At 50.8% G+C, this 13,721-nt stretch overlaps 1 protein-coding gene across 1 annotated transcript in view; it reads right to left on the bottom strand.

Annotated features, from left to right (window-relative positions):
- The window catches only part of CCDC69 (coiled-coil domain containing 69), a 33,439-nt gene extending 20,334 nt beyond the window's left edge, over positions 1–13,105 (bottom strand). Inside the window, exon 1 of the mRNA XM_081134682.1 lies at positions 12,919–13,105. Within this exon, the coding sequence (XP_080990808.1) occupies positions 12,919–12,966 (48 nt within the window). The 5' untranslated portion in view covers positions 12,967–13,105. The remainder of the gene's footprint in view (positions 1–12,918) is intronic.
- Positions 13,106–13,721: the final 616 nt, after the last annotated feature.

Here is a 13,721-nt window from a genome sequence, read left to right on the forward strand (position 1 = left end):
TCCATATCTTGGTGATTGTAAATAATGCTGCAATGAACATAAGGGTGCAGATATCTTTCCGAGTTAGTGCTTTGTATTCTTCCGATAAATATCCAGAAGTGGAATAGCTGGATCATTTCGTAGTTTTATCTTTAAATTTTTGAGAAATTGCCAAACTTTTCCATAGTGGCTGCACCAGTGTACAATCCCACCAACAGTGCACAAGGGTCCTCTCTCCTCCACATCCTCTCTAACACTTGTTATTTCTCTTTCTGGTAGTAGCCGTTCTAACAGGCGTGAGCTGATATCTCATTGTGGTTTTGATTTGTATTTCCCTGATAATTAGTGATGCTAAACATCTTTTCCTGTGTTTGTTGGCCATCTGTATGCCTTCTTTGGAAAGCTGTCTATTCAGATCCTCTGCCCATTTTTTAATTGGGTTATTTATTTATCTTTGTTGTTGAGTTATATGCGTACTTTTCTATATTTTGAAGTCTGTTTCCTTAATATTTAAATATTTATAAACATTTTTCTAATTATAGTAGCAGCAGCAATATATTTATTTATTATTAGAATATTACATTATTTCCTAAAAATATTTTTATTGATTTTTTTTTTTTTTTTTTTAAGCGCGAGAGGAAGGGAGAGGGACAGAGAGAGAGAAACGTCAATGCGAGAGTGAAATGAAATCGGTCGGCTGCCTCCTGCATGCCCCCTACCGAGGATCAAGCCGGCAACCCAGGCATGTGCCCTCAGTGGGAATCGAACCAGCAACCTTTTGGTGCAGGAGACAATGCTCAATCAACTGAGCCACACCGGCCAGGGCTATTTCCTTATAACTTAACTTTACAAATATGTTATAAGCATTAAATATTCTGTAAAAAATATTCATTTTAATGACTTAAGCATTATATCCTATGGATAAATTTAATCATTTAACCAATAATCTACTGTTGAGTATTTAGATTATTTCCATTTTTCCAAATTATGCTTTAGTTAACATACTGATTTATAAGATTTTTTTACGCATCTAAAATTACTGGCTTTATCCTCTAGAAGGCTCTACCAATTAACTCCCCTGCTAATAGCACACAAGGCCAGCTTCACTGCAGCCTTGCCAACATGGAATTGTATCACCTTTTAAAAATTGTTGGCAAATCTTCTAGGCCAAGACCAAACCAAAACAGCCTATTGTACCCTAGCACATGTGTTCGTGTGTTCAAGACCATGCAAGATGACCCCAGCATGACATGCAGGCATACCTCAGAGATACTGAGGGCTTGGTTCCAGACTACTGAAATCAAATGAGTCGTAGTCTTTTTGCTGATGGAGGGTCTTGCCTTCAATTTGTAAAATATTCAACATATGTGAAGCATAATATTGCACAGAGCAATCAAATGAGGTATGCCTGCACAGTCAACAATTTCTCAGGCCTCCAGGCTCAGCTCATCTATCATTTCTCCTCCATCTCTCCTTAGGACTGAGTTAGCTCCTATCAGCTCTAATCCCTAGGGCCTGTTTAGACACCCATGTGAGGACCTATCTGGTTACCTGTTTCTCCTGCTAGTCCAAGGGGCTCCTTGAGGACAAGGACCACTTGCCCCATTACAATGCCCAGAGCAATATTTGCAGGAATGTGGCCCATGGGCCCTGCTGTATTAGAACCAGATGGAGTGCTGGCTTAACACAACTCTAGACTTACAGAACCTGAGGGCAGCGTGTGTGCTGGGAAGCTCCAATCTACAATCTCTAGGTGATTCTGATGCTCATAAAAACCTGAGGACACATTGCCCAGAACTGAGTAAGAATTGATAAGCAACCACTGATTAAAAATCCCCAGATTGAACCCTGATCGCTTCCACCTCAGAGGTCATGGAGCAGAGTTCACCCTGCAGTGGGAGAGGACAGGAGCAGAGAGGCAGACACAATGACTTCCCATCCAAAATCAGAGCTGGGGGAGGCCTAGGACAGGGGTAGAACATGTGGATTGAGTTCTGGAAGAGGGATGGCAGCTTCCTGAATCAATGGAAACATGGGAGAAGGGGAGGGGAGAACCTAGGACTAGGGGAGAGGCCAGGAGACAGGGGTTCCGGCTTTACTGTGTGACTTTAGGGAAGTCCCTTTCCCTCTCTGGACCTCAGTTTCTCCATCTGTGATGGGTCAGGGTTGGAACAGATGTTCTCAGTCCTTCTGAACTCCAGGGCAGCCCTTCAACTAGGAAGGCTGGAAACAGGACGCCTATATCTTGGTAAAAAGCACAGCTCTAGGCCCAGCTCTTCATTATCAGAGCACTTCTCTGAGTTCAACCTGAAGCAAATCTGGTCTCAGTAAGACCTGGCTGCCCAAAGTGGACACAGAGTTGGGGTTCAGTGGGAAGACAGTGTCCCGAGCTGTGCAGAAGCCAGACAAGTTCAGACTGGGCCTGGTGAAACCCCACAGAATGTGTTCGCATTTTGGAGGGTAAATAGAGAAACTGGAATGTGTCCAAAAGGAACTGACAGGATGTGGAAGGGGACCTCAAACCATATGATAGCGGAGACTGTCAACAGAACAACAGTTGGTCAGCTTAAAGAGCTGTCAAAAAAACCTGGCTACTCTCTTCAAATCTCTGAAAAACTGCAAAAACTGTAGGGCAGGATTGTGCCCAAGGACTAGAAGTTTCAAGAACTTGCAGTTCAGCCTGAAGAAGGATTTCAGAACTATTTCAACCAGAGGCAGGCTGCCTTAGTGGAAGGTGGGGAATGGTGGTGGTAGTGAGCTCTCCATCACTGGTAGCACAAAAGAAGAGGCAGACTTCGTTTTGCAGGCTGAACTGAGGGAACTCAGAGAACCATCAGCTCCAACAGTCTATGATTCTATAAGGCATCCCTGATGTTCAGCAAGTGAAGACCTCTGGGAAGCATGAAGCGTTCAGCTAGTGCAGATGGTACGTAGAAACCACCAGCATCAACAAGCCTCAGAGGGCTCTGTTGAGTACTATCGGGTTGCAGTACTTTGGGTGAATTTCCAGTTCCATGCTAAAGCCTCTGGGGCAGACTCCTCCACTTCCCTCAAATTCTGGGCCTCACCGAGACGGTGAGTAAGGCAGAAGCCACTGGGATAGAAGCTGCCCAGCTCTTCCTTACCTTGGGAATCCCACCAGGATGGAAGCCAAGAGTAGCCCTGAGGCTGGCTCAGCCTCTCCTGAAGACAGTGATTGGTCTAACCTTGCTCCAGGGACCATACCTCCCTCCTTTTCATGGGCCTTCAAGGCTTTGTGTATTTCTGATCGAGTGCTTTGATTTCCATCCTCAGTGTTCCTGTTTAGCTTAGAGAGTTTAGTAATCAGAGGTGCCTTAAGAATTCACCTACCCCCCTTCCCTGACCCCATAAACCACAGCCCTGGCTTCCCTTGGCCACACAGTTCTATCACATTCATCTTGACCCAAAAGACAGGGTTGGAAGGGCCCCTGAAGACATTTTACTCCAATCTCCACCTCCTCTTTCCAGATGGAAAAACTGAGGCCGGGAGGAGGGATGGGCAGTAATTTGTGAGAGGCCACAATGCAGGGGAGCAGAGCTTTACTGAGAATCCAGATTCAAAGCGGGGCCTGGAGTCCCTTCTGTTTCCTTAGTACATGCACCAGACTGATCCAAGTAGCTCAGTGTTTAGGGGACGGTGATTCCAAGCCTCAAGGGACTCGGGTCACACCCCTCTGCAGTATCAGAGCTGCCTTTCCGGTGTCTGGACTCAGCGTGGGTGGGGCGCCGCCCCATTGCAGTCGTTTCAGGAGCAGAACGACCCGTCAGAGCCCATTGGCTGAGGGTGGAAGCAGGAAGGAGGTGGGGGCGGAGGCCCCAGGGGCCCCCTCCAGGGCCTGGGGGGGGAGAGGAAGACAGGGCCTAAAAGTTCAGGGCTGTTGAGAATGTGAGCCATCACACCCAAGCTACAGACGCTCAGACAGAAGAACACCACAAGCACAGGCCTCGGTTTCCCCGCCTCTAAGATGAGCAGAAGTACTTTGCCAAAGAAATGCCTGAATTTCATTTCATTTTCACATTGGAAGGGACGCTTAAGACTTAGTTCAACTCACTCTGTTACACAGTGTTGCATCCGCATCACCCACTGCCTCCCTGGGGGAGAGACCAACGTGACTATACAACCCACGTAAAGGAAGGAGCGCCGGCCTGTGAGACCCAGCTGGGCCAGGGACAGCCTATTGTCGGACACCTGTGGCACCCGCAGAGCACCCGCATCGGGGCGGATGTGGCCCCCACTGCTCCTGTCTGGCTGACTGATGAGAGACCTCAGTGAGCAGGGAACCGCTTCCCTCACAGGCACCTGCTGACGGAGCCGGGCCAGGGCAGACAGTCATGAAGGCCTCCCGTGCAGGCCCCAACCCCAAGTTCACGGGTGGAGAGGCTGAAGCCTAGAGAAAGGCTTTCCAATAGACCATATTCCTTTTCTTCCTCCCTGGAGCCCACCTTTTCCTGTCCCATATCAGCTTCCTAGGGTGTCTGCCAGTTCTGGTCACTTTAGAGGGCCAGGAGCTGGCAAAAGATGGCACATTTCGGGCATTTGGGTCAGCCTGGCAGACAGAAGGACTCTGAAGGAGCAGGGCAGAAAATGGGGTCAGTGGCCAGGGTGGGGGAGGTCACAGGTACACTGACAGATATCTACCTGTCTCCCCAACCCAATGGCAAACTCCCCAGTGGGAGTCCAGAGCTGAGGCCCTGGCTTGCTGCTTGCTTATTGCGTGACCTTGGGGAGCACCCTCCCCTCTCTGGGCTTCTGTTTCCTCCTTCCTGTGGCATGGAGTTGGGAATGGGGTAGGTCAGAGCCCTCCTGGTCTTGTCATGCTGTGGATGTCGAAGAAGGGGCAGAGGGAAGTCATCCTGACACCCCCCTTCTATCCAGCCTGTCATACTCATTTGCTCTGGGCAGGGCAGGGCTGGTGGCTTGACAAGCTCAGCTGTCAGCCCCAGCATGAAGGGGGCTTCTCCGGATAACAGATGACAGGAGTGGAGGGGCCTGGCTCAGGAGGGCCTGGGTGGGGTTCCTAAGCCCCTCCCCACAACCTTCCATCCTGGAGCAGTCCAGAGGGGAGGCAATAAAACAGAGGGCCTGGAGCAGAGGATGACAGAGAGCTCAGCGGTTACCTCCCAAGTTACATGAGCATGCTACCACCCAGCAACTGCACTGCCGGCAGACAGAGGGACCCAACAGTGAGGATGGTGGCACCCACAAGATGCTCAGGACAGGGTCATTTGTGATAGGGAAATGCTGGAAACTGGCCTCATGCCCATAACTGGCTGGATACGCTGAGGTGGATAGCACTATGATATCATTCAGATGTTTATAAAATATAAAGTACACACAAAGATGAAAAGGTATTTGGTAGAATATGACTTGCAAAAGAAACTATTTCCATTGGTACCTAAGGGCACAAGAAACCATATCTAGAAAAGTACAATTGGATGACAGTCGTCATCTCTCGAGAAAGGACTGAATTTGTGGTCAGTTTTGGCTTTACTTGAGTTCTTAAAATTTTTTAAATGATCGTGTATTCAAGTTTTACTTGTACAAAGAAATTAACAACAAGGAAAAATACCTCTCTTGGAACCTCAAAGCAGCCAAGGCAGTCATCTGACAGATGGAAAATCAAGGCCCAGAGACAGTATACCACCTATTTGATATCACACAGCAAGTTAGTGAAAGAGGCAGAAGTAGGACCCACTCTTGACTCCCAGTCCAGTGATCTTTCTTGTGCAGATGCTGCAGCTGGTGTCCAAAAGTATCTGAGCATTGTCCAAGCACCTCCTTGTTTGCAATGCTACCTACCCTTCTGCCAAACCATGGTTCCCAAGGGGAGGCTTTCCTGTGCCCATTTTGACTGGTGGCAAGGCGGCAGGGGTGGAGTGTGAGAGGGGGTGGAATAATTAACCTTAAGATATATAAGTTTCCTAGGGCTGCTGTAACAAATTACCACAACCTTGGTGACTTAGAACAACAGATATGTATCCTCTCACGGTTCTGGAGGTATCTGCTGGGTTGGTTCCTTCTGGTGGTTCTGCGGGAGTGTCTGCTCCAGGCCTCTCTCCTAGCTCCTGGTGTTTGCCAGCCAGCCTTGCTGTCCCTTGGCTTGTAGATGCATCTGTCCAATTTCTGCTTCTGTCATCACATGGCCTTCTCCTTATGTGTCCATGTCCAAATTTCCCTCTTCATATAAGGACACCAGTCATTGGACTGGGGCCCACCGTAATCCAGTATGACCTCATCTTAACTGGATTACATCCACAAAAACCCTATTTCAACTAAGGTCCTATTTATAGGTTCTGGGTGTACATGAGTTTTGGAGGGATGCCAATCAATCCAGCACAGATGACTTTTCTGATGTCAGGGCTGTTTCCTTAAGGAGGGAGCAGGGCGTCAGGTTGCTTGGGCAGCAGAGATGGTCGGGGGTCTGCAAGGTTCACAGACACTCCGTGAGAAAGAACCCCACCTCGGGGGAAGGAAGGCTGAAAGTAGTTCAGTTGTACATCACTTATCTGGGGGAAGCCTGGATGGGGACGGATGTGTTATGTATTGTATGGCATTTGGCCTAGATGTTCCGGAAGGCTCAGGTTTGACAATAAAGTGACACAAGATAAATGATTTTTAGGGATTAAAATTCACTTGCCGAGAGAAGTAGGATGGCTCATCTTCAGGTAATGGACAGATTTAGATCTCTGTACGCTGAAGATGGATGGATTTTCTCTCGCTCCTTCTTGTCTCCTCCATGCGGGCTCACGGGAGCTCCCTCCCCTCCCCTCCCCTCCCCTCCCCTCCCCTCCCCTCCCCTCCCCTCCCCTCCCCTCCCCTCCCCTCCCCTCCCCGGGGCAGCCCTGCTGCCTGTCTGGCCTCTGCCCCCCAGGGTATCGGGAAGGCTCTGAGGGGACAAAGTGCAGGGGGTGGAACCCCAAGTGTACCCCAAGATCTCAGAGCCAGAACTCGGGTCATCTGTTAGACTCCTCCTTTTATAGGGGGGTCCCCTACTTTATCCAAGTTAATTTTTTGAACATGACCATTTATGAATGTTATACCAACCCCCCCCCTCGGGGCTCCTCTTCCGGCAGATGCCAGACTTTTGTTCACTGGCTGACCTAGGACACTGCGATACCACGTGGCAGCCCTTCCTACCGGGGTGTCAGCATCTTCACCTGCCTGCTTCTCAGCAACTAACTAGAAGTTTTATTGTTTCTGCCCTTTTTACAACAAAAAAAACCCACAAGTGCTGATGTGAAGCATGGGCCCAAAACTCGGCACCCAATTGAGGCGAAGATGAAGTCCTTAGGTGCCTGGGACACATCAGGCGTTCAGGGGACCTATGCTAGCCCCCTGGGAATTCAACCACAAAGGAAAATAACAGAATTAAAAACATGGGCGTGTGCAGAAGAGCTGTTACCAAAGGTTGTGTCTCCAAGGCAAGGGTGTTTAGAAAGTTTTCTGATGGGTTTCAGGTCACACAGTACAGAAATCTGGTTCGACCTCACAAGGTTTTCGAGTGCATAGGTATGGAAGCCTGTATTGGGTTTAGCTGTGATGACTGGGGGTTGGGGTGATTATTTTCCGGGTTGGGCAAAAAATCACTCAGAGGCCATGTACACACCAATGTCCCCACGATGTTTGGGGCAGAGGGCTCAGGAAAGGCAGCTTCCCTTCCTAGCCTGTCACTGTCCCGCCCTTGGCACACTGAGTTCCCAAGTCAGATTTGTCCTGCCCCTGCTAGGCAGGGGCCCTGCCTCTCATGTACCCCACTCACCCTAGCACAGGCCTAGCCCACCCACCTCAAAACCCAGCCAAGACGCCATCCCCCTCAGGCCTTCCCTCATCGCCTCCACTCCCCTCTGAACGCAGAGCCACAGCTGCCCGGGGTTAGGATGAACCGCAAGGATGCTCATGAATAATGTAAACGCCCCCGTGTCCAGCTGGTTCAATGAGCCACGGGACATCCGCAGAACACTAGGTGGTCATTAAAAATCATGTCTCCACAGCTGATCAGTGACTCTCTCATTGATGTTTCTATCTCTCCCTCTCCCTCTCCTTTCCTCTCTCTGAAATCAATAAAGATATATTAAAAAAAAAAAAAAAATCATGTCTCCAGCCTGGCTGGTGTGGCTCAGAAGTTGAGCACCGACCTAGAATCCAGGAGATCTTGGTTCGATTTCCCGTCAGGGCACATGCCCGGGTTGCGGGCTCAATCCCCAGTTGGGGGCGTGCAGGAGGCGGCCGATCAATGACTCTCTCATCATTGATGTTTCTCTCTCTCCCTTCCTCTCCCTGAAATCAATAAACTCATATTTAAAAAAAAAAATGTCTCCAGCGCTGGCCAGGGTGGCTCAGCTGGTTGGAGTGTCCCACACACCAAAAGTTGCGGGTTTGATTTCCAGTCAGGGCACATGCCCAGGTTTCGGGTTCAATCCCCTGTAGGAGCACATACGGGAGGCAGCCAATCAATGTTTCTCACATCAGTGTTTCTCTCTCTCTCTCCTCCCCCTTCTTTCTCTAAGATCAACAAAAACATATCCTCAGATGAGGATTAAAAGTAAAAAAATCATGTCTTCATGGACTATTTAACATGGGAGAATGCCCCAGCAAAATGTTAAGTAACTAGAATACAACCATTTACAACAGACGCACTCATGTATATTACATAGCAGGAAAAAGAGTAGAAAGAATGACATTGAAATGTACACAGAGGCTCTCTCTTAATGACGGGATTAGAAGTGATTTTAAGTTTCTTTATACTTTTCCAAATCTTGAAATTCTGCCTCAAACACTGTAATAAACAGAATAATTAGATTTCTTAAGTAGATCCCTAAATATTTGCTAATTTTAGGCTTGCATCCCCTCTTCTCTACTTGCCAAAATATGATCTGACCTCTACTTGAACTCCAGAGATGGGGAACTCACTACCCCTCTTCCTCATGAGAAGTAAAATCTAGCTTCCGTTAGCTTCCTCTCACTGGCCACAGTTCTACCTTTTGGAACAACAGAGAACAAGGCCACTCCTCATGCTCTTTGACAATACTTCAGCCTCCATGCCCCAACCCAACAGCCTTTCAAGGACGTTGATGTCCCCCTGGCTCCCACATCCCTGCTTGCTTTCCTTGGGTACAATCCAGGCAGTGATGTTCTTAAAGTATAACTATGTTTCCCTTAAGACATTACCCACATTTCCTTCTTATCAAGGGTGCACCACTTTCCAGTCAATGTATCAGGGACTCTGTTATAGTCTTTCATCCAATCTTTAGAACAACCCTATGAAATAGGAGCTAATATCACACTTATCTTAGAGATGAGGAAACTGAGGCACAGAGAAGCCAAGTCCCTTCCATGGTCACTAAATGGATCTGTGATGGAGCCAGGACTGAAGCAGCACCTAGCCCTGAGCCTCATGTGCCAAGTTAATAACTGGATACGTGAATCCAGTTTAAAACCCCTGCCCTAGCCTCTCTAGTTGAGTATCATTAATTATTCATGCCCATGCAGGCTCTGCCATGTCACTCACTCCTGCATCTCTCTCTCTGTCTCACCTGGCCTGCGACCTGGATGTGATCACAAACAGCTACTGAAAGACTGACTCACTGAGAGCCTGCTGCCTGAGGCCCAGCTTTTTGGGAGCGGTGCTCAGCCAGGTTCTCTGTCACCCTGCTCAGGGCTGCAGATGCCCTGGGGACTGGGGAGTTCAGACATCACACAGGCACCTGCACAGAGGGTTGACCACAAGGTACTAGGTGCTCCTCCCCACAGAGGGGGTGGTGACCTGTTGGGGAATGAAAGGCCCTGCACACTCCCATATCACTGGTACAGGCAAGTCTGTGGAACACTTGTTTCCTTGGCCCCTACTCTGTCCAGCCTTCTCCTGAGTCCTCTTGGGGGACGTGGCCACATCAGCCATGGTCTCTGCCAAGACAGGTTTAGGAAGGACCGCACGATGCAGATGGTTCCTCAGAACCTATCCCCAGTCTGCTACGGATACCCACACATTCATTCACTGGGATTTCAACTTGTCACCAAAGGCAGTAACTTCACTTCTCAATGGAGTGGTCAATTGAGACCACGAGGCACTATAGCAGAACTCAGCAAACCCTCAGATCCTTGAACCTGGAGAGACTTTAAGAAGTCCTAGTGGTCAAGCCCCTGTCCCCACCAAAAGCTCTGGCATCACTCCTTGCTACCTACCACCTTCTCTGTCCACAAAGAGCCCCATCATACCGAGGCTTTTCTGGCTCAGCCTTTGCTCAGGCTGTTCTCTCTGCCTCAAGTGGGTAACTCCTTCCAAACCTTCAACACTTAGTCAAAGCATCCCCCACCCAATCCAAAAGCCTTCCTGTATCTCCCAGGGCTGGGTGAGATACTCTTGCTGCACCCCGGGCTAAGCCCTCGCGTGGTTCTTATCCGGCCACATTCACTCACTCAAATATTATGGTTGCACTTGCTCTGTGCCCTGCACCAGGCGATGAGCACTGGATGCGGCACTTAGAAAACCAGGCTCAGATGCACAGCTTTGCCACCAACTGGTTCTTTGACTTTGTCACCAACTGTTTTTATGACCTTAGTTTCCTCCTGTAAAGTGGGAAAGATGCTGCAGCTCAGCCTAGCTTCCAGGCTTTTGTGAGCTCAGCAGGATGTGAAAGTACTCTGTAAACTGCCACTCAGGTTGAGTCATTGTTGTCATGACCTGACCCCCTCTATCTAGTCTGAGCTCATTTTTGTATATCCCATCCTTAGAGCCTCTCCTCTCTCCCAGGGGGCTAGTAGCCTGTGGGGCTGAGTTAGGGAGCTCAGGGGTTGGCACCTGGATGAGACATTGGGCATGAACATGAAACAGGCATAGATTTTAAACAAACCACAAGGGGCAGGGCTCTGGCATTGCTGGGGCAAGGAAGACATACCAGGCTGCTCTGAGGCAACAGGGTGAAGGCTTTTATGCCAAAGGGCTTTGGAATTATTAAGAAGACACCAGAAGTACAGGGTAGGGGTGGAGAGAAAGAACACTGGGACTAGATACCAGGGGACTAGATACCAAGGTTCTGCTCGACGTTGCTCTGTGTGACATCAGTCAAGACCCTTCCCTTCTCCAGACCTCAAGCTCCATCTGTACACTGGGTACTTCAGCCCAGGTAGCATCCAAAGCCCTTGCTCACTCAGATAGTCTGCTGACTTTACTTGCCTTCACAGTTTGGGACACGGGTCCAGCTCAGGCTGTGCTAAGGACAGACAGGGACAGCTGGTAAGGCTCTCAGAAGGGCCAGGAGGCACGGGAACCCACGCTCACGGTGGTCTCCTCTTCCAGCCTGTGGAAGGTCAGGCGGGCACAGGGCTCCTCCTCCAGGCTCCTCCCACCACTGTGTAGGCGGAATTCACCGTTGGCCCACTTTGCAGACTGAGAGGTTGACACACGTACACAGAACAGACTCTCAGACTGCTAGAAATCATTCTGCACACCCCCCTCCTTCTTATCAAGGGAGAAACTGAGGTCCAGAGAGAGTGGTAAGGGCTTTCTTGGGGATCACACATCATGCCTGTGGCAGAGCCAGGACCTAAACCCAGGAATGATGTCCACCTATCACCAGCTCAATTACAAGCTCAAACCAGGCTCAGGTTTATCTGCCCATCACCCCATCAGCCAGCCCCGTGCTTCCGCTGATGGAGGCAAGCCTCAGTTTCCCTGTTGGAGCCAGGGAAGACACGAGGGTTTCTGGGTCAGAGTTTGGTGAGGGTTTTTTTGAAGTGGGAATAAAGGAGCAAGGAAAGAGGGGGAGGCTTTGTACTTGGGACCAAAACTTATCTTCCTGGACTTGGCACAGGGCAGGGAATAGGAACATCCAGGTAGGGGACAGTACTGACTGCCCAACAGGCAGAAAAGCTTGCACTTGGGCAACAAGCAAAGCAGGTGCAGAGAGAGACAGAGATTCAAGTTCAATGAAAAATGGCTAAATATTCTCACAGTCTGCTGCCTGTCAGGGTCTCCAGGGAACTGACCATCAGGTTTATGGGACCACCTATTCCCACCTGGCTGGAGGGCAGGCAGTAATAGGAAAAAGGGCTAGGACTTGAGGGGTCCTCCCTTTCCTCTCTGCACCTCAGACTGTCCCCTAAGGAGATTGTCCTTCAGGCTCCAGGCTATGAACCTTCTGGGCTTGTCAGACCCCAAGGGGCAGCTGGTCCCACTGCAAGAAACCTGAGTAGTGTCTCCTGGGCCCTAACCCAGCTCTGAGGCCCCTTGGGGGAGGGACAGGAAGGGAGGGAAGGGCAGCAGGCGGTAGATCTCCTCCCTCTTTGGCCCCTCCCAGCCCCCCCCCCCCCCCAGCCCCAGCACAGCCCACAAGCACCCACTCTGGGGCCCCAAGAGGCTCTAGACCAGAGATTCTCAAACTTTAACGCTTATTGTAATCACCTGAGCATCGTATTAAAAGACAGATTCTGTTTGAGCCTGAGACTCTGCATTTCTAACAGGTCCCACGTGATGTGGATGCTGTGAATCCGAGGACCACTCGGCGAGCAGCGGCCCTGGAGGTGATCCGCTTCCGAACCATGGGAAAGCCGAGGGGCCAGAGAGGTCAAGTCACTTGTCCAGGGCCACACAGCGCGCAGCCCCAGGAAAAGGGCACCTGCTGCCGGCGCTAGAGATTTCCTCACTCCGGCAGGGGGATCCTCTGCCCTCCCCGGGCCCCGCGGCCGTGTTTGTAAACTCGGCTGCCCCGCGCGGCTCAGCCCGGGGCCGGCAGAAGGAGCGCCGCCCGGCCGAGCCCCCCGCCTCCCTCCGCGCCGGCCCCCCGCAGTTCTCCGCCCCGCACCCCGGGCAGACCCGCGGGGGACCGCGGCGCCGAGGGTCCCCTGCGGCGGGGCGGCTCCGCGCTCCCCTTCCCTTCCCGTCCCTTCCGAAGGCAAACTTCTCTGCCGGCGCCCTTTACCTTTTTGGGGGGTTTGCAGCAGCTCAGCCTGCTGTGTCCGCAGCCCATCCTCCTCCGGGGGCTCCCGGACGCCGCCCCCTCTCTCCGGGGCCCCCAGAGGACCCAGCCGTGCGGGCCCCGCTGCGGGCTCCGCGCCTGCCGGCCCCGGCTGCCGGCGAGACCCTGAAACTGAACCTGAAAGCGCAGCCTGGAGCCCGGGCTGCGCGGCCGCGCGCCGTAAATACCCGAAGAGCAGGGCCTCCGGGAAGACGGCCGGGCTCGCCGCCCCGCGCCCGCGCTCCCGGCCGCCGACCGGGATGCTTGGACAGGTTAGGAACCTGCGGCCAGGGCAGAAAAGATCCCTGCGAGTAAGGGATGCTTTCCTGGGCCCTCAGCACAGAAAAGGCCAGGGAAAAAAAAGTAAAACAGTTTTTTTATTGAACACAACAGCTGCCAGTGATTGAGGGCTGTTTCTGTCCCGGCTACTTTATACATATTTTATTTCTTGCCATCTCCTTGCAACAGAGGTGTTATTGCCTCCATTTTACAGGTGAGGCTCAGAGATGTGATTTGCCTAAACTCACATAGCTAGTAAGTACCCGAGCCCAGGTATAATCCAGTTTTAACTCCAGAACCTAAGCTTTAAACTGCTTCCTTACAAATACATAATAATATTAAGTTTAATTGCAATGCCTCCTCACTTCTGGGTGGAGAGCTCTTTCCAGCTCACAAGCATCTGCGATGTGCAAATCTATCCCTCTTGGATAGATGTCATCCATCCAGACAACTTCCTGAGGCAGGCAGGCAGATACGGTGGGAATACG

The sequence above is a fragment of the Miniopterus schreibersii genome (genome assembly GCF_964146895.1).
Source record: "Miniopterus schreibersii genome assembly, chromosome: 4".
Taxonomy (NCBI): Eukaryota; Metazoa; Chordata; class Mammalia; order Chiroptera; family Miniopteridae; genus Miniopterus; species Miniopterus schreibersii.